This window comes from Lepisma saccharinum, chromosome 16, assembly GCF_977018435.1.
Source record: "Lepisma saccharinum chromosome 16, izLepSacc3.1, whole genome shotgun sequence".
In the NCBI taxonomy this organism is placed as follows: Eukaryota; Metazoa; Arthropoda; class Insecta; order Zygentoma; family Lepismatidae; genus Lepisma; species Lepisma saccharinum.
In genome coordinates, this window is record NC_139244.1 from 14289167 (window position 1) to 14315947 (window position 26781).

Genomic DNA, 26781 nt, shown 5'->3' on the forward strand with positions numbered 1-26781 from the left:
TGAATATGGCAATCCTGTCTCTCTTCAATCTCACATCATCCATGTGTTGCTTTAAGGGAGGGTATGAAAAGAATCAAGACAAGGAACGATGTGGTGGTGGAACAGGCAGATAAGGGAGGGGCCACAGTCGTGATGGAAAAAGAATGGTACGAGAAGAAGTTTGAAGACCTGAAAGGGGACACGTATGAGGAGATTTGTGGAATGGAAGAGGAACGCAATATTAGAGAAAAGATCATAAAAGATTGTGGAAGGAGGGGGTTTAAAAAGCTCACGAAGGAGGCAGGAAGACTGCCCTGTTTAAAAGGCTTTCCCAAAATACATAAAGAAGAGATAAAGTTGAGACCAGTGATGAATTGCAGGGACAATATTTTGGAACCATTGGAAAAGAAGTTAAAAGAGGTAATTGAAGTGTTAGTGAGAGAACAAGAAAGCAGAGCCGTGAAAAACAGTGAGCAGGTGGTGGACCTTATAAAAGGTCTGAAGGAGTCTGGGGATAAAATCACAATGTTTAGCCTAGACGTGAGAAGCATGTTCCCGAGCATAAGGGGACACGTAGTGGATATAGTGAGGAAGAAAGTGGGGAAAAGCATTATAGGAGAATGGGATAGTGAGAGAGTGGTACAAGCGCTGGAAACCATTTGGGACAATGGCTACAGCAGAGTGGGGAGTAAAATCATCAAGATTAGTGAAGGTCTGAATATAGGCTCTTGCTTGAGCCCTGTGCTGGCAGAATTAGTTATGAATGAATGGGAGAAGGAAGTGATAGTGAAAGGAGGAGATAAGTTAAGTCTGTTTTGTAGATATGTGGATGATTGTTTTGGGATATGGAAGGGAACAAAAAGGCAGCTGAGTAAGCTTGTTAAAGATGTAGAAGATGAGAAAACAGGGATATTCCTTGAGCTCGAAACGGAACAGGAAGGAACATTAAATTTCTTGGATATTGAGATGAAAAAGAAGAGAGGAATGGGGATTGTGGCTACATGGTATCAAAAGAAGTGTTCGGCAGGAGTGTTCTGCCACAAAAGAAGTGATGTGGGTGATGGAACTAAACGTAATTTTATAAGGAACATGGAAGACCGAATAAAGAAGATATGCACAGAGAAAGGGGAAGAAGAAACCAAGATTAATAGCCTGTGGGAACAACTAGAAGAGAATGGCTATGACAAGAAAGACAGACACAACATCAACAGAAGAAGGAAAGAGATAAAAGAGAGAGGACTGGAAGAGAAGGAAGAAAAAGAGAAAGAGAGATGGTTTGGTATAAGAAGTATGGGCGATGCCACAGAGAAGATATGCAAAGTGCTGAGGAAAGTGGGTATAAGAACTTACAGGAAGGGAGGATGCACTATTTTAAGTATAGCCAGCAAGAAGAAGGAAGAAAAGAGAGGAAGAAGAGGAAGGGGTTATCTACGAGGTGAAGTGCAGAGGATGTGAAAGTGTATATATAGGGGAAACGAAGAAGAGACTTAAAGACAGGTTAAAGCAACACATGGATGATGTGAGATTGAAGAGAGACAGGAATGCCATACTCAAACACACTAGAGAAACAGGACATGAAGTTGAATGGGATTCGGCTAGGCGAATAGGAAAAGAGAAGAGAGAACTAGTGAGAAAATGGAAGGAGGCCAAAGAAATAGAAAAGAAAGGAGAAGACATCATGAATTGGAATGGAGGACTCAAGATAAACAAGGAATGGAAGAGTGTGTTAGAGAAAGTTGAAAGGATGAAGAAAAGGACTGAAGAAAAAAGAAGTATGAACAAGGAAGAAAGAAGAGAAAAGAAGAAGACCAGAGGAGGAGGTATTCATCCATAACCAAAAAGGCAGGAGGGGTGGGGGAGTGGTAAGCAGGTGGTTCTAGACTCTTGCTAATCTTGACCTGTCAATCACCTGTCAGTGTAGTAGACCCATTAGTCAACAACTGTCAGGAGGTGATATGTTTAATTCCTTTGGAGAAATCTTCCTAGATAAGGACTGTCAACTTGATTTGTTGTTGTATGGCTAGTGACCCTGCTATGTGTATGTAATCTTTCTGTGTGTAGTATATTTCATCATTTCAGTTTAGTTCTTTACATCACCATACATTAAGGCTGCCAAGACTGAATCCCTGCAGGCTTCCAGAATTTGCACGGGAGAGTTTCTGTTCGGTCGATAATACAAGCCAATTAAAATTTTCCTACCTTTTTCCATGTTAAGTTCAACCCACACGATTTCACAATCACGGTTCAGATCATTTCGAATTTTGCTTTTCCACTTCAGATTTATGCACACCATGACACCCCCTCCCCTTCCAACAGACCGATCCTTTCGGAAAATATTGAGTGATTCGCAAAAGGCAGTTCATTGTCTGGAACAGTATCGTTCAGCCAGGTCTCTGTAAAAACCAAGCAATCATAGATCAACCTCCGTCAGATGAGTAGTGCAGTCTGTGAGTTTATTTTTTTATGCTTTGAGCATTTTGGTAGTAAACTGAGAGGGAGGTAGCATTCCGTTGGATGGGCCCCGGGATTCAGATGGACGTCACCACACAGGAGAACGAGGCACAGGAAGTGACGGTAGCTGGCGAGGGTTGTTGACTTACCTCGAGGGTGCAGGTACCGTTGTATCGGCGGCCGAGACATGGCTGCAGAGAGCTCGGGAAAGATTTGAATGGCTGGAACAAAGTAACTTCTGTAACCAAGTATCCAGTTGGTGATTACAGGATCCCAAGCCCACAATGACGAGACAGGGTGTAACTTCACAGTCTCATGACGTTGAAATACAACAATTGGCACAAAACACTACAAGAACACAGGCTAAACTTGAGGAGCGAAGAAACGTACTCCTTCTACCATCCGCCATCTTGACTACGACTGGAGGGTAAACTCCTCAAGGCTTGCCAGGAAAAATGTTTCTGGTGTCGCGATCAATGTGGATGATGGAATGTAGAGTATGTCTGATTTTGTTGAGGTGGGGGTGATATAGGGTGATAAGTACAGGGGGCAATTTTCTTGGTGGGGGTGTATGAGGTAGCTCGGGATATTTGTTTGGTGACCAGGGTGGAAGGATGACTTCAGTTCAGCAAGGCTTGGTGTTCTCCACAATGTGATGAATATGATTTGAAATAAAAACAAAAAATAGAGAATAAAATCTTCGCATCAACAGAATTCCATTCCTTAAAACAATACCAGGATGTAGAAGCAAAAAGAATGAAATATCTTTGCCATTAACTGTATCATGTGTAAAACTGGAAGTCAATTAGGTCTGTGGCAACTGCCAATTTGTTTGTTTATTCAGTAATAACAACTACATATGAATAGGGTTTAGGAGACGTGGCCTGGTAGTCCCGTCCATATTTTAACAATCCTAATTATGTCCCATTTTATAAAAATCTAGTAGTTAGCTCAAAAATTAGATGTAAATTTGAGACATTTCATGCTAAAAATCAATGAACTTTTAAAACTAGTGCCGTGGAAATACTGTTTCAAGTTATTCATAGTAATTTGTTATTTTTTACATTTCGCATCGCTTTTCTGCCAGCGCATAACAATCCAATTGCTACAATTTTGTCCAGAAGATTCAAACAGGCAGCAGTTTACTCTTTAAGTTAGCTCCCATTGCAGAATTTTTGTTTTACGTGTGCTCCGTTATTTCTAGAGCAGTGAATAAGTATGACCAAGAAGTGTGCATGTAGTTTCAATGTGAGGCTGCACGAAGAATTTAAATTCCTGAATCTCAACACAAACTCAAAAGACATTCCTAATTAATTTGTAAATGTTAATATATTTTCTAGTTTAGAAGACGAACAAAACCTTTCGATCAGTGGCATTTGCTAGAGGAATCTTAACACAACTTCATAAAGACTGGAAAGAAAATAAAAATAAGGTTTGTTTGTCCAATAAATGGGTACAAATTTTTTGGTAAGTTGGAAGTGGACCACATAAAGTATGACGTCCTTCTGAAAGCGGTGGATATTGTGTTACACTTGAGAGTACATCCACACCCGTTGAGCATGTTTGCTCAATCCTGAACAATATGTGGACAGATGAAAATTCTAGCTTGCATGTCTCAACAAAGAAGTCCATCTTGTTGGTAGGAGCTGAGTTGGGGGTGGGGAGAATTATGAACAGTTGTGGCATTCTTCAACTTTTGCTGGTCAGGAGAGAGGAGAAGCACCATTTAAGTCATACTGAGCTCACAATTATGTTTTTAATGGGAGGTCATATTTTATTTGCTGTTTATAAAGTATCGTTTATGTAATCCATACTTCAACTAATAATAATAATATAGTAGTTTTATGATTGCCAATTTGTAGGAGAGGGTGAACTGATTTTCGTGAGACATCCTGTTTTGGGGCCAAAGTATTATGCTTGCCCTACATAAAGAAACAACCCCCAAGCACCAAAACATTGCAAGCAGATGGGGAATGCAGTATCCTGAGGCTGAATTCTTCTTCACCCTTTCCCCCTTACACATAAATAAATTATAGTCTTATAAACATTGCTACACACGTAACATACATGGCAATTTTGTCACTAGTGCTGCAATTGAAGGAAGGGAAGTCAGAGAATTCCCCCAGTACAATTTATTTCCCAGCCAATTTTTCTCGTAATAATTGTCTTTTAATTTCAAGTTTATTTTGCAGAAGTAAATCCGTTGGGTTTTATAGCAAATATTTACACTTTGTTGATAGTTTGCAAAAAAAAATGAATAAAATGTATTGGTTATTTGCTTTCGTTAAGTCTCTTTAAAGTATTGATGCCTTACGACTAAAGCCCGGATTTTTATGTAATATCAACCCCTAAAATATGTACATAAATATGTAATAAAAATGTCTGAAATATGTAAAAAATATGTAAATTCATAATGAAATATGTACTATAAATATTTATTCCAAACCTTACTTCCTATTTTTGTTACATTTTTTCCTCACAAAGGGATATGTTTATTTCAAAAAGACTTACAAAAATTGAAGTTACAATATTACAATGCTTACATTAAGTATTTTTTATGTTCTTATAGAGCAAAAATATTAACCACAATTTGAATATATTCAATATTTAATATACAATGTCACCAGGTACCATTCAAAATGTTCAGTAGTAAATTTTCGTTGCCCAAATTTTTCACTCAAAAAGCACTTACAAATATTCAGGTTACCTTTGATCTTGGGGCAGGCACTGTATTTAATTATTTAACTTACAATATGTTACCAGGTACATTTCCAAATGTTCAGAAGTAAATGTTTGTCACCGTTCAGATAATATGTTCTTGTACGCAGAGAAACTTCTCTCCACGTCACAAGAAGTAACCGTAGCGTACTTCAGGAGGTGAATGTGGTCGGGAGAAATATCATTGGGAGGGTTAACTGTTTCACCATTGAGAATGCGGCTCACTGTAAATAAGCTGACGTAACCTGGGTTTCTTTCAGTCACTTCATCAAATTTTCTTCGAGCTTTCTCTCCCACATCTCCTCCAACAGCAGACAGTTTCTTTCTTGCATCCTCATATATATCCATGGCTTCCGGGAGAGGAAGCCCAACAGTTTCAAGTTTTTTTATGCTTGTATCAATCCAACCAAAATTGCTGTTTATGTATGCCATATCGCAAGCAAGTTTGGTGTCCTTGAAGAGATTTTGAGCAGTGCGTACCGATACAGCTGAGTCCGCCGAAAATGAGTCAAGCACAGATTTCACTTCTTCAAAATGTTCGTTGTAAAACTTACTTGCCCGGATCCAAGTGCCCCATCTAGTAAGAATAGGTTCCGGAGGAAGTGGTACCTGGCAATTGTTCCTTGTAAACTTGCACACGTTGTGGTGCCTTCAGAAACACCTTTTTCGTGGAAGAAATAAGTTGGTTGACTTCCTGGAAATTGCCTCTCACCTCCTCAGCAATGCATTGGAGAGCATGTGCCAAGCAAGTAAAGTGGATCAAGTTAGGATAAAACACTTTAAGTGCCGTAGCAGCTTTTAACATGTATGACGCACTCTCTGTGAACATGAGAAGAACTCTCTCTTCTTGTACGCCATCCGGATACAACAATTTAAGACTGTCATTCACAAATCGTGCTATGGTGGAATGATTAGTACGCTCTAGGACTTTGCATGCAATGAGATGTGGTGCAGATGGAGAATCAGCAATTAGCGTTCCAACAATGAAATTACTTACATACCGTCCCAAAGCATCAGTTGTTTCGTCGATGGAAATCCACACATAGGAACTGCCTACTTCTGCCCTAATTGATTCTAAAGTTTCTTTGTAGGAATGTGGAAGATATCGCTTTCGAAGGGTTGACTCGTCAGGAAGTTTACGGCCACAATATTTTTCCAGAAAATCCCGGAACTTCGGTACTTGAATTTTATACCAAGGGATGTTTGCTGCAATCATTGCTTCACACATTTCCTTGTAAAACACACTGAATGAAGAATCCTCTTGCATCTGGGTTAGTAAAACTTGCTTCTTTTCACTCCGTAGTTGTTTGTTTTTCACATGAAGTGAAGTGCGAACATGTTGATCTAATTGAGACTTCATAGTGCACCCAACTTTTTTATCGCACACTCGACAAAAAATAACTTTACCATCCGTAGTAAATGCATCATCGACTGCTATCCAAGATCGCAACTTTTGAGATAACGAGGAGGTAGGCGGAGCCATTCCAGCTTTCTACAGCTAAAACACTGTTTAAATACTGAGGCAAGCTCTTCTTAAAACTCCAATGGTTAAAATGAAAAGGCGACGAAATATATATACGAAATTCTAGGGTTGAGTTAACAATACTTCATTCAAGATTTGTCGCCACCGGCTGCAAAAATCAAAACGATCACAACAATGTACGGATGAAAGGTAAGTGCCTCTCAGCATTGTACTTGCCGCCTTCCATTGTTGGTTCTCATCGTTCGCTGTGTGTTGCTTGCCGCTCCATGTTACAAACTGGAAACTGAAACACTGTCGAATCTTGATGTAATTGTTACGATGCGGCGAATCAACGAACTGCTATGTACGTACAACGAAGGCAAATCGCACTTTTAAGTTACTATGTATATTTTTTTAGACCTGGAAATGGGGAGGGGAAGTGAGAAGATACTTTTTTAACTAGTAAGCCAAAAGTTCATTGGATTTTCCTCTTAAGGACTGTTTTATGTAAAAAATATTTCATATCTTAGGAATATGTAACATTTAGTAAAATATGTAAAAATATGTAATATAAAACTTCACTGTGACATCTCTACTGACGTAATTCGTCAATATATTTTAATTCCACGCTTGTACATATAAAGGAAAAAATATGTAATTACATAGAAATCCGGGCTTTACTTATGACATTAATATTGCTGGAAGTTTGCATTGCATATAATTGCGAGGGCTGGAAACAAAGTAATGGCAGTATTGTCACCATGTTGTGTGTAAACAAATAGGGCACTGCTGTTTCTAGCATGTGGAAAGGAAAGTAATAACTGTTCAATGCATGCAGTGTCGTTAAATGCAAACAAACATGGATTAAAATGGAGGTGACATGTGGAAAGAATGAAAGTTCAACATTTTCAATTTCTTCTTTCCCCGTTCTCATGGTGACAAGGCCTTCAGGTATGCCACTGGCCATCTGTATAAGCTACAAAGTTATGTCACTTTGCACTTGTTGGCCTATTGAATGTTTCATATGCAAAACTATGTTGCACTTAAAAACTAATGTTTGCTTGCTTATTTTGCTCTTATGACCTGAGAAATATTACAAAAAAATCTTAGTTAATTCAAATAAGATTGTTTTCTATTATCCTGCAATCTTTCTTCTCTCCCCGGTGGTGTATTTGTTATGCTGTTGCCTTGTAATCAAAGGATCCCAGGTTTGATAGCTTCTGGAGGCACGTAGCGGTTCTGATTTCACTTTAAACTGCAGGGCCATCCCCGATTAGCTTATCTGTACATAAAGTGGACTTAAAAACAATCTCAAACACAAATTCTGTGTGTGTAAAGTTTACATATTATTTTACATGTATCATTTCTGACCTTCACATCAATTTGTTGTCAATCTAAGATGTGGGCGCATTATTGGCTTCTGTGAGACAGCATGGTGTCCTACAAAGTCAAAAGTTTGATATTTGAGCAAGGCATGGTTATTTATGCTCATTCCTTCAATTCATCGGTAATCATCATTATCAAAACTAACCCAAAAAGATAGAGAGGTAACATAAAATAACCAAAATACGAACTATAGTTCTAAACTGCCCCTCAGCAGAACGTAAATGATTCATTGTTACAGAAGAAATAACAAGAATTGAATATTTGCTGCCCCAGTCCTTTATTTACATATTCTTAGGCAATATATAACAAACAACCACCCAGCTGAGTCATTTGTCTAATGACTGTAAATGTCAAGTTCCATTTGTTACAAAGTTAAGAAAATATATTTACAAACAAATACAATTATTGTTTACATGCTGTGTAGTATGAAAACATAGTCAGCATCACTGGTTCGTCATAAGATGTATTTCCATAAACAGCTTCAAATTGGGCATTCAGGATGCTTCGATACCCTGTGAACCAAATATATCATATAAGTAGTAAAATTGTATAGAAGACATTGGAAAAGCCCACACCTTTTTTAGCCCTCAACATACATTTCAACTGATTAATTCAAAGTGCTGTGATCAATCACATAATCACTGTAATAAAAAGAAATGAATTGTAAATGTGTCAATTTTGCATTTTCCTAGTAACATTAAATATCATGACTGTATCCTACATTTTGATTTTGAGTTCTTCAAATTATAAATCCAGAACAGAATGACAAATATAGGGTTAAAAATGAGATTTAAATTATACATATTCAGATTTGATCACCCATTCGTACTTGAGTACATGAAAACCTTCCTCTGGATGCTCAAGAAGGTGCATTGTACGTTGATAGATTTATTATTAGTGTACAGTCCATGCAATGAACGAATGGGATATAGACATTTCAGCCCTAAGTGAGGGCATGATGTGAATGCCCATGGTATGTCTTCAATGCAGGATCTGTTTGCCTGAAATATCGTAGTGGAGCGTAATTTTGCACAATGAATTGCGGGGAAAGTAGTTTGTGGAATATCATCCATAGGTGTGGGAAACAGGCAGCCTGAATTTTCCCTTACTTTATGTTTACTAAATTTTTATAAATAATTTTTATTTACTCTAAACGTTGATCTTTTTCCTTTCTAGTCAGAAACATGGATTTTCATTTCAACATAGAAAGTTTCAATGTCATTTAGTAATTTTATGCAGCAACATCTGCAGTGTTTGAGAAAGCAAGAATGGTGCAGGAGCATCATCCCTTTGTTAGGGATGAGGCCAACTTATTGGCTTATATTTATCATTTGCTTATTGTACTATACATTTGCAGAAATGTTTGTTACAAATTTATTTACAATAGCTATAAAAAGAGTAGTGTGTGTGCATATATATAAAGGACATTATTCCATTTTGCACTTGTTCCATTTTGCATTTAAACCCTTTATGCTTGTTCCTTTGCATTTATTCCATTTGTGCTTGTTCTGTTTCCCATTTAATCCTGCGTTATGCTTTGCGGTTATTCCACCACCCTGTATCCCATGGTGGCTATGCTGTTTTCTAAAACATTGCACTTTATTGTAAATACAATAAAATACATTGACATTACCAGGTTAGATCTCCAAAACTACTAAGAGATATAAACATTTGAAAGCCAAATACATATTTTTGCATTTTAAAGCACAGAGCGATCCATTTAAGTGTAGACTGCAACATCAGTGTTTGCGCTATCGGCAAGTGAGGCACTCACGTCCATATGTCAGAACTGTAGACTGACTGTGAATGAAGCGTGCAAGTTTCCGTAACTAGTTTAAAGAGTGATTTATTTATTTATTTACCACATGGAACTTTTACACTTGGGAATCTTGTTTCAAATCGTCTTTGACCTTCACGTGGCGATTGAGTTAACACATATGAATCATAAATAAATACATGCTGTGCAGTAGAAAACATTTGCTGAGCCATAACACACTTTGCAGTTTAATACACTAGGAAAAAACAATACGTATCACTTTAAAGTCTCATGTCTACTTTCAGGACCTCCATAAAAAACTGTTTCTAGCCCCCTTGTCAGCTTACGTTAATAAAGATGTATAGAAAATGTCTGCATCGAAGGAGACTAATTTGAACACCTCCTTTTATAAATCTGGTAAGTAAATCGTGTTTTAAAATAATTATGGAAACTGTTGCATGCTTACTTCATTGACACTTGACACTCTACGATGTCGACAAACGGCAGTGAGTGACTCGCTTACCTGACACTGACATGATGGTCTACACTTCAATGGATCGCTCTGTATTATAGATGCCTATCAATGCAACTACTCAGTACATCACAGCAGGAGACATTAGCTCTATACTTTCAATGTGTTGAGTGGTACACTCATGAACTTGCCACTAAATGTTCCAGGTTTGAGTTTTGGCCTAGGTATGGTTACTCCTTTGTCAATTTCATCATCAACATTTCATTCTAGTTCCCAAGTGGCAGAAAAGTGACTCAAACATAAAATATCAAATCTCAGATTATATAGGTTTATAGTTAACTTTATAATAACATTTTTAGAGTGCTCATGCAATAATTTATTGCACAATTCAATTTTTTTTAAAGATACAAGCATTACAAACAAAATATAAAAACGTACCCTGTTATTTGATCAACATAGAAAAATACATGATATTTTCAACTGTATAAAAATAAATCTCTATTATAAAATATAAAAAGCAAAAAAACAGGCATTGTTCAAATGCATTAATATCACTGGTGCCTCTGCAAAATATACATTTTCTCTCTGTATGTATTTATAAATGCACTAGTGTCAGAAAGTTTAAACTTACTTATATGAGAATATCTAAATCATTGAAATTAATGATCTCTGTATGACAACAGGTGGTAGTTTTGTGCAGTTTTTGAAACTGATGCTTTTAACATTATGGATTATAAAGCTGTGTTGATGTCTATTGAACATTGTCCCATTATTTGAAACAAATTTGTGTACTGACAGTGTACAGCCATGCTACATGAGCTCCTCTCCGTGAAATCAACACACCCTTCATACGTGCTCGCTGACTCGCAGGGTATTCTTGGTATGTTCAATGTAAACTGTTCAATGACAGAAGTGATCCTGAGTTCCTGTAGGTCAGCCTGCGTACCAGTTATTGTCATGTTGGTGTCCAAAATGTTAATTGGACATAACATTGTTAAAAAATATGCATCTATCAATCAATTATAAGGCTAACACAGTGGAACCGTGATTTTACATTTTCCTGAATTTTATGATTTTCTAACTTGCTCTAACGTAAAACTGAATTCCACCAAGATTTAGGGGCAAGGCATGTGTTTATGAAGGAATTGGATGGTCAAATCGAGAAATAGCAAAACAATTGAAAATTTCAGAATGCGTTGTTCACAGAGTAGGACATGGTGAAAGAAAATTGGCAGTCATGAGGATCAAGAACACAGTGGACATACAAGAAAGACGTCAAATGTCGAGGTCAACCATATTGGCAATGTTATCCTCAGTAAGCAAGACAGAAGGTGCTTGGGAGTAAGCATAAATAAAACAAGATAGAAATCTATCTGTTACTACAGTGAACAATTGTCTACTTGAGGTAGTGGCGTGCCCAGGATTTTTGAAAGGGAAGGGTTACATATACTTTTTTTTTCGTAGTTAGCAATCTTTTGGCATCTTCTCCTGCCTTTGGCATTTTTTTATACTGGGCCAAAGGGGGTTATGACCCCCACCAACTCCCCCTTGGACATGCCACTGACTTGAGGCTGGATAGTTTGGTCGCAGATCATTCCAACTGGACCACTGACTAATGAAAATGGGCACTTTTAAAGACTGAAAATATGATTTGTTACAATTGCTGCTAACATGTCTGTTGTTGCCCTGGAGAAAGCTTGCATTATTCCATCACTGAAACATGGAGGAGGAAGTGTAATGGCATTGGGATGTTTTAGTAACAACCAGGTTATCATTTAGTCAGAGTAGAAGCAATATTGGAGAATAAACGGTATCACTGTTTTCTGTTGTAATGTAGCATATCAGATAAAATTAACTGGTTGGGGATTTGTTCTACAACAGGGAAATGTTCCCAAACATACATTTCTCACATGTGTAGCATGTCACAGGAAAGGAAGCTGCAGAAGCATTGCAATCTATGATCTGGCCTCCTCAATCTCCTGACTTGTCTATCACTGAACTCTTGTGGGAGGAACATGACAGGAAGAAAAAAGCAAAGAACCTAAGATTGGGAACGAGCTGCGTCAGTGCCAAATGGAAGCCTGGTGTACCTTTTTTGTGACAATTTCATGTGATCAATAAAGTGTAAAAGGTTAGTCCAGTGTAAAATACCCAGTGTTGAAATATATGTATTTTGATGGGTTTAAACTCATGGCTTTCCATTTTCATGTACAGGTGAGTCTAAACTTTCTGATGCTAGCGTATTTTTTTTTTTGTGTTCTACTTTGCAAGAACAAGAAAAAATCAGTTGCACTTGCTTGATTTTAGAAACCACTTATTCACATAATTAATTTAATCAAAAGAAAATTTGTATTCTACATACATCAAAGCAACTGTTAAGTGAAACAAAAATAATTAAAAGCATTTTAACAAAAAATTGTGGACATTGCATCAAATTAATAATTGTTACAGTTATTGTTATTCAATAATAAAAAAAGAAAAGCAATTAACAATTTAAAGTGAAGAAACATGCATTTGCTACAATATAAGCAGAGAAATGAAGTTTAAAGCATAGCAGATAACTATCAGTGATTGATAAAAGAAAAGGTAGTTTTTTAAAAGACAATACTCATTCTTTCCAAGCAATTTGTCCCTGTGTATTGGCAAAAGTATGTAGTGTAACGTTAGAAAGAATTGGAAGATGAACTGTCTCACGTTGTCATTTTTCTTAAATATATATTTTTAGTGCTGGATGCTGAGTCATTTATGTATTTTCACAATAAATAACCTCGCCATGATGTTAATATTTGCATCATTCAAAGCACTGAAAAATATATAGAGTCAATTCTTATAATATGGAGATCCCAAAGTGGGCTATTGCCAATGGTCAAATATTTCATATTTTTCCCTGAAACCAAAAAAGTGTCTGCACCAAGTGAAGCAACAGGGACTGTTTTTATTTATTTATTTATTTATTTATTGGTTTTAACATAGGGTATTGTTGTCATAATCATCACCTGAGAACTGTATTATGTGAATACCAGTCAGAGGAACTTTGAGAAAGAAACGTGAGGAATTTTGAAATGTTGGTGACAATACACTCAGTAGTTCCATGTTCTAAGCACTATATTTTTTAATATTTCAGCACTACTTGCATACATATTATAAAATGTTTCCTAATGCAACTTTCAAAACAACTTTTTTTTAAAACTTTAGAAACAATATTATATATACCTTTTGTAATGTTTAGGTACGTAATGCCAAATGCTTCATTACTCTAAACATATAAGTTGTGAAAAGATTTGTTCAGTGGATTGTAATTATATTTGTTATTATACAGTATTGGCCATAACTCTGTGGTCTTCCTGCCACTTAGTGCTAAGTTGCATTCAGGCAACTGTCTGTTTCACCAAAGAAACAAACAAAGAAGCTTTAGTGTGCCACCAGGGAAGAAGTTAGGCCTGGGCAGATATTAATGTTGATGTGTCAGTATTACATTTGTTGGAATTTAGCAAAACTGATGATACTTTTCTGGCATTTTAAAAGTAATCAACACTGGTATGGAAGTGGTATCTACAGGCCATTCCTACCAACAAGGTTATGGTATGTTCTGCCAATTGCGGTTCTCCATACTGTTGTCTGCCACTGAAGCGGGAAGGCAATGAAGTTAAGCCCCTTACCCTATACCTATATCCATGTGTAGAAAGGATGCCCAGTCACCATGACACATGAAAATTTCCATCTGGCACCTGAATTTTCAAGTCCAGTTAAAAAAAAAAAATATTTTTAATATCTAGAGTTCGCTTATGGAAACTTCCATTACCTTTTTTTAAAATAACTAGTACAGTATGCATTTTTTAATGTGTGTGTCTTTTCTGTATCACGTGTATCATTAAGTCAGAATAACAAACATGCCAATATAAATTTTTTCACTGTTGCTAGCTGAATTTTAAAATCTGCTGCGTTATTGTAGAGTCAGCCATATATTAGTATGTCTTGCTGTTACTAGTCGAGCCTTCTTTAGGAATGTCACTGCGGTTCCAGAATTAATTACTTTTAATCCAATCTTGTATTAATACATGAATTAATTGTTTTAAGATCAAATTTCAAAATAGCTTTATCTTCGTTGGATTCCTGACTCTCTTATTTCCTATTTGAGAGAAGGCTTCCGAGAAAAAAAGGGACTGGTGCCTGAAGTAGTTTGTTTTTTCTACCCCTGCCTATATCCATGTATTGTACCACAACTCGAACACAAATTGCTTGGAAAACTTATACTGTCCCTTAAATATAAGATATTCTACACCAGGAATGTACAAAAGGGGTAGAAAGTGCAAATGCCCACTGCCTTTGACCAAAAAACAGTAACAGAAGTGGATTGATAGAAAAAGAGGTGGACGCTGCAAGCACCATTCACATATAATCATCTACATAATCAAGAGAGACTCTGTTTTCTTCCCAGAAGCAATACATCAGAAACAGTTCTTTGTTCCTCCCGGAAGAACTGAAAATAAAATAGACATTCACTTCAAGCTGCACAAATGACCACATATATCCTTCCACACACACAGTGTATAAATTAATAAGAGTGCATATAATTACGATGCCATCACCGCTAGCCAAGTAGAAACCAAACTACAAACAGCTCTTTTTTTTAATCCAGTTAGGCAAACATCAGGTTTGTAGCAAAGTACCATGTCCATCACCTAAACCTGTTAAAAACCCATTACCACTTAATATACAGCAATGTTTAGGATAGCTGGTTAGCTTGAATTTGCAATTCATAAATGTGTATCCATCAGATACACTTGTTTTCAAAATGGATACAAAGTTCAAAAAAGGGTTGCCCATATTCGCTAGCTATATTGGACCTGATTGTTCTTTCAAAAGAGGTTTTTTTCACAACAGCCAGTTTCTACAAATACATGCAAAAATTATAAATTAGGCATATATTTCTTAGGAAATAATTTCAAAATGAATTGTTTTCATTCCAAAGTTGCCAAACGTTTTTATTTTCTTTCTTTGCAAGCACAATGCAAATTTGTGATACACAAACTCAGAATATATGTCCCAGAAATTAAAAATGTGTTAACGCAACCTTAAAGTGTCCATCAGCTATTCATTGATTTTGAAAAGCATATGATTCAGTCAAAAGAGATAAATTATATAATATATTAGTCGAGTTTGGAATACCTAAGAAGCTTGTTAATATGATAAAAGCACGCACCAGTGAAACAGAAAGTAAAATTCGTGTGGGTATTAATGTGTCTGACAAATTTACAATTCATGATGGGTTATAACAAGGAGATGCATCATCTCCATTGCTCTTTAATTTTACCTTAGAATATGCTGTTAGGAAGGTAAAAGAAACTAACGAAGGACTAAAATTAAATGGTATGACTCAGTTGTTAGCATATGCAGATGATGTAGACTTATTAGGGGATGATATAAATACAATTAAGAATAATGCTAAAATATTTTTCAAAGAGATAGGTTTGGAAGTTAGCAAAGAGAAACCTAAATATATGCTTACAGGCTGAAACCAAGTGTTAGGTAATAATCAAAATCTAATTATTGATAACAACTCATTTGAACCAGTCTCCAAATTCAAGTACTTAGGAGTAATACTAACAAATGAAAAATATATTAAAGAGGAAATAAAAAGTAGGCTTAATTCAGGAAAGGCAGGTTACTTTTCTCTTCATAAACTTTTGTCTTCTCGTTTAATATCTAAGAAACTAAAAGTTAAAATATACAAAACAGTAACTTTGCCTGTAGTATTATATGGATGCGAAACTTGGTCCCTTACATTGAAAGAGGAACATAAATTGTAAATAAAATCCTTAGGAAAATATTTGTACCTAAAAGGGATGAGGAGACACGTGAGTGGAGAAGGTTACATAATTTAGAACTACATAATTTGTATTCATGTCCAGATATTATTAGAATAACTAAATCAAGAAGACTTAGGTGGGCAGGCCATGTGGCATGAATGGGAGAGGAAAGAGGAGTTTACAGGATTCTTGTTGGGAAACCTGATGGTAAAAGACCTGTAGGAAGGCCAAGACGAAGATGGAGGGACAACGTTGAGATAGATCTAAAGGAAATCGGTAATGATGGAAAAGAGTATATAGATCTTGCTCAGGATAGGGACAGATGGAAGGCCTGTGTTGCTGCAGCCATGAACCTTCGGGTTTAAGAAGGCTAGAGAGTCAGTCAGTTAGTTAGTTAACGTAACCTTGACCACACCAGTCAGTTTTTTGCACCAAAATATTCCTATTACATATTTTTTAAAAAGGTAAAAAAGGAAAGCTCTTTCTGTGGATTGCACTGTGCTGTGAAGATGCATAAAAAGTGCAGAGGTAAGGAGTCACATATGTTTGATCTCAGATATGTAATCAACACCATGCTCCTTTGGAGGGTGCGTGATCCCACAGAGCCTCTTGTGTAGAGACATCAGAATAATTCCCCCTCCAGATCACCCATCCTGAGAATTGAACTTGAATCTCTCGTGCAACAGTTGGACAAACTACTGACAGGACCACTGTGGCTAGATTTGATATAACCACAAAAATATTGAATGTTAAGTTTAAAGTCTGTTTGCTGTTATAGGGTTTTCATATGAATGCTTATCTCACTGGGGATCCAAATTGGCTGTCAATTTTGAACTAATACTTCTATGATGGCAATGTCACTAACCAATCATTTACAAGGGGTGTAATAAAAAGAGCATGTTCCACACTTCCACTTGTCTTAATTTCCTTCCTTTCATTACTATCCTTGACCAATGTATAAAAATTAATACTTTAAAATTCATTTTTTTTTAAAAAAAAATACTCACATTTTAAGGAAGTCAAATGCCCTTCCTTCTTCTCCTTTGTCAAGGCTATTTAGTTGCTGCATTTCTTCAGCATTAAGTTCAAAATTAAAAATCTGCAAAGAGAATAAAAAAAGATGTAAATAAATAAAAAGAAGGGAAATCAGTGTAAACAATGATACAGGAAAAATGATTAATTTAGGTAACGTTAACATGGTGCATCCATATTATACAAGGTGAGTCATAAGTCTCCATACAAATGGTGAAAACGGTGACTAATGTTTATTTTTCCTTTTCAGGCAGGGGAACCAATGAAAAAGAGATGCCACTAATGAAGGAAGAACGGATTGACATCATTCTGTTGGCTGGGAACACCGTGGCCAAATTCATCAAGAAATTCAGAAGGACAGGTTCCGTCGCCGACGAAAGCAGGCCTGGAAGACCAAAGACAGCAACAGATGAAAGGAGGGTAACGCAGGTGCCACGGTGTAATGGGTTATCTGCGTTCTGTGGGTTGCATTGAATATACGTGCTACATGACGGATGGTACCACTCCCAGCCAACAGAATGATGTCAATTCGTTCTTCCTTCGTCAGTGGCATCTCTTTTTCATTGGTTCACCTGCCTGAAAAGGAAAAATAAACATTAGTCACCGTTTTCACCATTTGTATGGAGTCTTATGACTCACCCTGTATTTTTCACATTAATGCACACATTACATGTGAGTAGGGGCACGGGACTTCTCGGACATACTGTATAAGCAAGATATAGACAATTTCAAAAGACCATGCACAACCAGGAAAATAAGAATAATACATGACATTTTCTAACTGCTTTATGCAGACATAAAAGGGAAAGAAAAAAAATATTTTGTCTGCTTTGGAATATTCTGCTGAGTTAATATTCACCTGAAAATTTTCCTTGATACGTTCGGAGTTGGTGCTCTTTGGAATGGCAACAATTCCATTCTGAGTGATATGGCGCAGCAGGATTTGAGCTGGAGTCTTCCCATACTTCTTTGCAAGCGACACAACTGTTGGGTCAGTTAGAACAGCAGGTACTTTAGGCTCTCTGAAAAGCAATTTCATTCCGTTAGAGATGTTCAGAAAGGACTGGATATAAAGTTACATAGACACAAGGGCACATTCTGAAACTCTTGTGCATTTAACAAGTAAAACTGGCAATAATTTGCAGGAAAAAAAGAGAATATTGTGTATTTTGTTAGTTCTAAAAGAGAAACCCATTCTTGCAAATCGGCCAGCAGTTTCATTCTGTAAAAAGGGAACGCTGTGTCTGGTGCCATGGAAATTCACTGGAATTTTTCCAGGGGAGAGGAAAAAGGAGCCATTACCCCCCCCCCCCCCCCAAACATGGCTTCAGTTTAAAGTTCTTGTGTTCCTGCAATGATATATTCTTGTCTTACTTGTAATTATCAGTCTATTATAATAATGCAAATTACTGTGAAATATGTATTTTTAGGCTGACATCTCCCCTCTGAATGCCCATCTCTAGTGCTTTCACCTGGAGCATTCAAGAGTAACAAAACAAACTGTTCACAATCACAAGGTCAGTTTTCATTTTGAAAAGCATACAGTTCATTATAAGGGTAAATTTCTTATATCTGGAAAATGGCTGAAATTTGCTAGTTCATTTAATTTGAATATTCGTACTTACGTATTCTGCATTGAGAAACATTGTTGAAGGTGGCATTTCGCTTATTTTATGGAAACAAGCTCTATTTGCTACATATCGAGTAAGTTTTCTTCGTTTCTTTTTGCCTTGGTAACATGCAAAATGGCGGTCACAGTTTCACTACCGTACTCGGCATGCAGTGTTTGCACCCCACTCCACCCAAAAATAGCTACATAGCCCCATGAACCAATTTCCGGCAAGGTTAGGTTAGGTTGGGTCACGTTTAGGTTAGAATAGTTAAAAATTGGTTTATAAAAAAAAAAAGTGTAGCCCCACACACCATCCTTGTATAGCCCCATGAACCATTGACACATAGCCCCACGAACCATTGACATATAGCCTCACAAACCGTTTGCGGAAACATACCTTCTTCAGTTACAAAAACATGTGTTTGGAAACACTGACCGGCATTGACCGTGATTACATCATCACACACAGGCAACATCCAGCTGGAAGGAAATGGATGCAACAGCTTTTGTGCATTGGTCACACATTTATATCGAAAAAACACTTCCCCGAACTTCCACAACTATAAAGAAACTGCATTCGGTAAGTTATTTCTCCTATAAATTTGAAGAAATCTGTTTTCCGGTTATAAGAAATTTAACATTAAAAGTTTCAAAAAGCACCAAAAGTTTACATATATATAAATTTGTGGACAACTGTTTAAAGCACCCATGTGCAGTGTAGTTCACAGTGTTGCAATCTCGCAATGAATCGATGGTGGACACTGGTACCCTACATGCCTAACGGAGGGTTAATTTAATTTATGCTCCATTATACTGGACCCATTTGTCCAACCAAAATGCCAAGTTACTGATATGGTTTTACTGTCTAGTACCTCCACCAAAAGTAATTCTTGTGTGATATTTGTATAGAAGTAAAGACGTGTACAAACTCTGGGTGGGAATGATACAAACTTACGGTCGCCCAACTTTCTTGTAAAACTCTTTTCTTCCTCCAGATCCTAAGGGTCCGTATGCACAGACAGTGATTCCGTGCTTCTCACACGTCTCCCTCAAAGGCTTCTGCTGGAAATAGAGCTGGAGCTCCACCTGGAGATTGGCTGGAGGGATGCGAGCGATCTTCATGATGCGCTCGATCTGGTTGCTGCTGAAATTGGATATGCCGATGGCCTTGGCTCTTCCTGAATCCACTTGGGCTTCCATTGCCTTTAAGTAAATATTACAATTGGTATAGGGAGAGTAGATGTTGCGGTTGCGGTCACACAAATCCTTGCTAACAGATGAACCACCTCAGTGGCTGAGAATGTTGGACTCGCACTCCAAGGTTGAGTCTCACGTTATTTTTGTTTACTGATACATCTATTCAACTGATCATTAATTAACCCTACCATTGTAATTAATGTACAGAGTTAAACAACATCATTAAACAATCAAATACAAATAAACAAAACACAGTGGAACCTTAATTTTATATTTGTCAGAGGACCAAGCTGAAAAATTTAAATGGGGGAAAAGGAAACTTTTAAAACATTTTGCTATGTTGGGGTCATCAAAATTAAATGTATATTGCGGGAAAATGTAATATCAGGTATCCACTATACATGCTAAACAAGCAAAAGTGTACACCTGACCTCCAATGTTCAAAAGAATTTTAAACTTTACAAATACAAGGCATGTCCAGAAAGTAAGTTCCGTTTGGTAATAAAATTAAATTGTGTACAGATACAGAAAAATTATTTATTGCACAAAATTCTACAACTCTTAAACTACTTTTCCACATAACTGCCGAAATTTTGCAGGCATTTGTCATAGCGTGGCACAAGTTTTTGTATACCTTCTTCATAGAAATTTGCCGCCTGTGTCTTCAACCAGTTGGAAACAGTTTCTTTCAGCTCGTCGTCATTGTTGAAGTGTTTGGGACGTGTTTGACCATCCTCCGTACAGCCCTGACCTCGCTCCTAGCGACTTTCATCTATTCTTACATCTCAAGTCTTTCCTTGGTGGTCAACACTTCAACAATGACGACGAGCTGAAAGAAACTGTTTCCAACTGGTTGAAGACACAGGCGGCAAATTTCTATGAAGAAGGTATACAAAAACTTGTGCCACGCTATGACAAATGCCTGCAAAATTTCGGCAGTTATGTGGAAAAGTAGTTTAAGAGTTGTAGAATTCTGTGCAATAAATAACTTTTCTGTATCTGTACACAATTTAATTTTATTACCAAACGGAACTTACTTTCTGGACGTGCCTTGTATGTTATTGTCCTATGTTAATGACATATTGAATCATGTTACATGTCTTGTAAATAGTTGTAGTAATATACCACCACATTGGTTTATAGATTCATGAACCAAATTTGTAACTTGACAGTGGATGCAATGAAAATCATATTTCTTTTTAGATATACCCCATCTTCATATAATATTTGTAATGATATACTGTAGAATGTAAGTCTGCATCCACACGTTATTTGTTTAAAGGTAATGTTTACATGTCGCCTGCTGAATACTGTCACATGTCCATATCACACTGACTTTGCAGGAGAGCTGATTAAAGTGTATGTGGATTTTGAATACACTACAAGATTTGCTCAAACATTTTATTAATGTTGATAATTCACGTCGCTTGACATCTAGATATGTTGCTTTGGAAGGTGATGCATTAACCTGTAAGAAACATGATAACGTCATCAACTCATCTCGGACAAAAAGTGGAAATATGACGAAACAGCATTCAGCTAGCGATGTGCATACAGAAAACAATGCAGAAATCAATGTAATTTATGGTCATAGATTCATTACGAATTGGAATAACTGTTGATGAACCCAGCTGTCGGATCCCAATTGGCCAAAGCTAATTTTTTACCATCTTCTATGCAAAAAGTTGAGGTTCAACAGCATTATTTGGTGGCGTTCTCATCCACACAGTACGCCCTGTTAAATGCATTCTTGCAGGCCAAATAAGGTCTGGCATATGGACCTCCAGGCAGTATAATCCTCTGCGGGGTTGTGTATTGTCCTGTTTTATATCTAACGTGTGCAGAGTGACTTTTACAGCCTAAGCTTTCAGTATGGGTATGGTGATTTTAGGCAGATAACAGTGTCATTTTAGCTTGCATAGAGATTTGATCTCTGTATTAGATTGTGAAACAACCAGTGGTAAGGTCCTGTCCTCATCTTAATTCCAATTAAAGGATGGTGTAAATAGCCAATGTGTTGATCTTTCTATAACTTTAACAAATTAACATTATTAATGACCTGAACCACAACACCAACACAATCATACATAAAACAAAACATTTATTGTTAATTTAATTATTAATAGTTACGCCAAATACTTGCAATTACCTTCCACAAGGATATAAGGTCGGTGCTCATATCTAGAGCAATAGAACCATCATCATTACGAGGGAATAACACATCATCTCCCTTGTACAGTAACCCAACGGGCGAATGGATTAGGTAAAGGTCTACGTAATCTAGTTGCAATTTCTGCAGAGACAATTTCATAAACTTTTCCACATGTTCGGCACGATTTCCCATGGATGGCAACTATAAAGAAAGAAAAAATAAAACAAGTCAATATTAAATAAACTGGTACATGCTGTTAAATAATATATGTACTTTTTATTCTGCAGCACTTTTCTGATGCTTTTGGCTAGTTGTGAAATGATGAATGATGGGGCTGAATAAATTTGTGTCACCTTATGCATATATAAATATCTTAGTGATCAATGAATAACACAAATAGAGTTGATTAGTTTTGTCTTTGGAAAAAAACCTAAAAATGTACCTACAATAACAACGACCGTGAAATTTGTAACCAACAAATTAATAGTCTATTTACATTCTCAAATTAACTACTAACCTTCTAAGATATAATTATTAACAACATTGTCTAATGACATTTTTGACTTTTAATACAGACACCAAACTTATCAAAAGCATTAAGATTTATGAGGCTACCTTAGTAACAATGAAAAGATCTTCTCGCTTGCCCTTGCCGGAATCTATCCATTTCTTTACAGCATTTCCAACCTGTTGTTCATTCTGATATAAATAAGCTGTGTCAATGTGACGATATCCAACTTCTAGTGCACATGTCACTGCATCCTCAGTTACCTCTGGTTCAGACTGAAAATAAAAGAGAAATTTAAATGAACATAGTATGAATAAAAATGAACATATTACACACACAGAATAGTTCAATTTAATTATTATAGATATTAATGGAAAGTATGTTAACTCTAGAAAGCTAGCATGGAAAATCAAGAACGCTAAAGCTAAGGCATAGTTATTTTGACGACCTTACTCATTTACTTTCTAGGAAGAGTTTCATTGGCAATTAAAATTGACTAATAACATAATTTGTTTCTGATAGTATTAGTAACAAACAAAAAAGTTTTGACATGATTTAACATTCATAGTTACATTTAAAACAGCAATTTGTTTGGTATTCTCCACATATTGCTTTGGAACAATGGCTGAAAAACATTTTTGTCACCCTCCTTTCCTTTCCTTTCTTGGTTATCACAGATTATTCAGAAGTTTGATAGATGGATGCTGTGCCATGAGGATGTCGAAAGCAGCAAAACCACATTTTGTAGTTTTGTTTTGCATAATACAGTTGTTTTTTCCTTGTCGAAACAAAAATGAGATGTGGCAAATTTTATTACTTTAAAGCTAATGCTTTTTTCAGAATGACTATGCAGATAAAATAATGTCAAATAATTTGTCAACCCGACAGCAATTCAACCCAGACATAACCCTCCACAGTTCAAGGCCAATTGAAGATACTGAGGGTGCCAAGTGCATCATGTGATAAGAAAGGGTGGGGATACCTTTTTGTATTTACGCATTGTCAATTTGACAAATCCTTAGCTTTCTAGGATTGACATAGTGACAGCAAGTGCAGTGGTACAGGGGAAATAAATAATTCCAAAGAGCATATTAAGTGAACATTGTTTTCAAAATAATTCACCATTTTCATATCATCCCAAGTGTGTAGCAATATAAAAAAATATATTAAAAGATGAGAGATTCAATATAGCCTATAGAGTTAAACACAGGGGCAGCACGAGGGGGTGCTTGCGCACCCCTTAATTTTCTTCAGCACCCCTTACATTCAACTGAAAACACTAATCCTTAGAGAGTCATATTGTCATGTCGTCGTCATATTGAGCGCTGAATGTTAGGTACTGAAGTAAGACCGTTATTATTGTATGCAACAGCCTACAGCTTAATGTTAGTTTTTTTCCTTTTTCTTTTTTGCATTGTTGATAAACTGTTTATTTTCCGCCTACTTGTTCTTCCTCACACTGGAGGACAAATTTTAGCTGCTTTCAAGGTATCACCAAGTCGTGCTCGGGATTTATTTTTTTTTAGTTGTAACATGAAGGGTAGTTTTCTTGTTAATACATTCTGTGTATTGGTTCCAAGTAACATGTGTAGTAAAGGTACCATTTCAGGTTTTTTCAAAACCCGTTAGGAAGAGGCCCAGTGCTCACGAAGAAATTTTACAGTTCGTTGTTGGGTATAGTGCGGCAGAAGGGATATTAACGAAGATGAAGTTGCTGTGCACTTTGCGTTTTGTCCTGAAGTGTCTATATATTTTGTACCTCCATGGGTTACATTCAAAAGGTTCAATAATTGTGTTTTTAAAGACAAGGATAATTTCATTTTGTATTTCACTACATAGTTCAATAAGACTGCAACGTGTATCTGAATGTTTACACTGTATGGCCACTTTCTTGGAGTATAAGACTTGATACATATTATCATGGACATCCAGGGGGAGGTCAAGGGGGGCACAGCCTCCCTGGAAAATGAATGTCAATCTAAAGTTATTATATTTCACACACATAATTTCATTTCAGTCAGTAATTTATGTTACTCAGTGGTGGCGATTAGGGTGCAGTTGACCCCCGCTTTTTGTTAGTTTTGTCCCCACACTATGCTAAACCTTAACTACCAAGGGAAAGTAAACTGTGCTTGCCCCACCCCCATCATCTTGGCACCTTGATCCCCCAGTTTTGAAAGGTTGCATGCAGTGGCATGCCCAGGATTTTCGAAAGGGAGAGATTATTTCTACATTTTTAAGTAGTCAGTCCTCATTTTGCCATATTTTCCTGCCTTTGACTTTTTTTAAAATACTGGACCAAAAGGGGGGTATAACCCCCACCAATCCCCCTTGGGTACGCCACTGGTTGCATGCATGTTTCATATTTTCCTTATTTTCAGCATCGCACTCCCTAAATTTCTTTCCGCACCCCCTCAGCACCCCTAGATGATTAATCCTGGCGCCACCACTGGTTATACAGCATGGATCCAAGGGAAAAAAAAACAAACCTGTAAACCAAGTACTTTTAATTGCTTCTCAACTGCAATCCCTATTATTAAAATTTATTTACATAAGTACTTTCCCCGCCAAGCAATTTTTCACATAGATAATAACTCTTGTACATTAGATTGTACACTGACAACAAAATAATTGCAGTGCGAGTGAAGAGATGCAATGACATTAAAGTACAAGGGCAATACACCAGGCTTGTTCATAATAGTACAATAAAATTACATGCATTTCTTATGTTTAAAACAAACCAATATTTTCATAGGCGCTACTTTATAACTAAAAACAGTATTTACCAGAAATGTTCCAAGTCCCATAATAGGCATTTTCATCCCGTTTTTAAATTCGACGAACGACTTCATGGTACCGGTACTAAAATGAGCAATTCTGTAACTAAAACTTTCAATTTTCGAAATTCTGTGTTGTGAGGTTAATATATTCTGTTGTACAAATCGTAACTTCCTGCAAATTGAAACCGAAAATTTTGGCATCAATATCGGCCAGTACACTTTTCTAGTCTAATGCGAAGTGCGAACATGAACTTATGCAACAACTGAATCACGATAAATAAGAGAAATAAACAGTTATCTTCGTTGATAACAATGTAACCTTTTCTTTCTGCTCCTGACGTCAGACAAAAAAGATTGGACCGCCAGCGATAAACAGCTGGACCATGGACGCGTTACGTCAGAAGACGAAAGGCGGGGTTTGACGCAAAACAGTGTTTGAGAATTGTGCGATAAATGAGAACGATTAGAGGAAGCTTTTCCCAAGGTCCAAGCTCAGTTATTCAAGGCGCTGTACTACTCAAAGCAAGGAATATAGAGGCTCAAAGGATGTAGGGAACGATACGTCAAGTCTTCTGAGTTCTGACCGAAGGTTATTTCGTTTGTGGTCGCTCTATCATTACGATATATTTTAGTGTATTCCGTTCCTGCCTAGAACGTAGCTATGTGATATCCGCTGTTATTATTCCATCCTCATCCCAAAAAATCCTGCGTACGCTGTCGCTAGTGTGTATATCGACGTAGGAGGGAAATGAGTGGAGGAGGTAAATTTCTGATAAAAGGGAAGGGAGTGATATAGTAGATGGAATTTTCAGCCGAAGCAATCCTTTATAACACTGTTTCCACTGGTGTACGCAGAGTGGGGGCTGATGGGGCTACAGCCAACTCCGGAATTTTGAGAAAATCAATATTTTCAAATAAAAGCAGTGAAGAACTCGGGAGAAAACAGTGCTAATGCAAAATCCGCTTAAAATGCCCCCTAGTTTGCCATTTTTGGGAGAGGAAAGATATAAATGTTATTGTGTATGCCACCCTCGTAGAAAGTAGCTATGTACTACTCTCTACCTCTACAATTCCAGTCCTTCTTCCCCCTCCAAAAAAAATCCTGCGTACTCCAGTGACTGTTTCCAAAGAGTTTTTAAGATATCAACAGTCGACACTGGCACAAAGACAAATGGACGAAGGGGTACGAGCAGTCTTGTTGATTTGCACCCTATTTTGACAACCACGGATACAGATGTCTGCATTTTTTTTTCAGGGAGTTGCAAACTAAGTATTTTTATCAGGGAGGTCGGGACAAGAAAAGTTCCTTTCTTCAAAACAATGGTGTTCCTAAAAATAATAAATAAATAAAATTCTGACATTGCTGCGATGTCCCTGTACCAATCTTACTGTAATTATCACTTCATCTTTTATTATTCTACTTTTGGCTAATCGCGAAGATGAGGATGATTGGCGATATGATGAAA

General features: G+C 36.8%; 1 protein-coding gene across 2 annotated transcripts; it reads right to left on the minus strand.

The window, feature by feature from the left end:
• Positions 1 to 8249: 8249 nt before the first annotated feature.
• On the minus strand, positions 8250 to 25685 carry LOC145999930 (aldo-keto reductase family 1 member A1-like). 2 transcript variants are annotated; one of them, XM_083137216.1, is made up of 7 exons: positions 25322 to 25681; positions 22643 to 22810; positions 22025 to 22228; positions 19634 to 19881; positions 17926 to 18088; positions 17042 to 17133; positions 8250 to 8508 (listed from the first exon to the last, which is right to left on the minus strand). In XM_083137216.1, exons 1-7 carry the CDS (start codon positions 25514 to 25516, stop codon positions 8478 to 8480), a joined length of 1101 nt encoding a protein of 366 aa, XP_082993342.1. In that variant the 5' UTR covers positions 25517 to 25681; the 3' UTR covers positions 8250 to 8477. The 2 variants fall into 2 exon arrangements, with proteins under 2 accessions (XP_082993342.1, XP_082993341.1); XM_083137215.1 differs by lacking the exon at positions 8250 to 8508 and adding an exon at positions 14389 to 14704 and having other exon boundaries at positions 25322 to 25685.
• Between the last annotated feature and the right edge of the window lie 1096 nt (positions 25686 to 26781).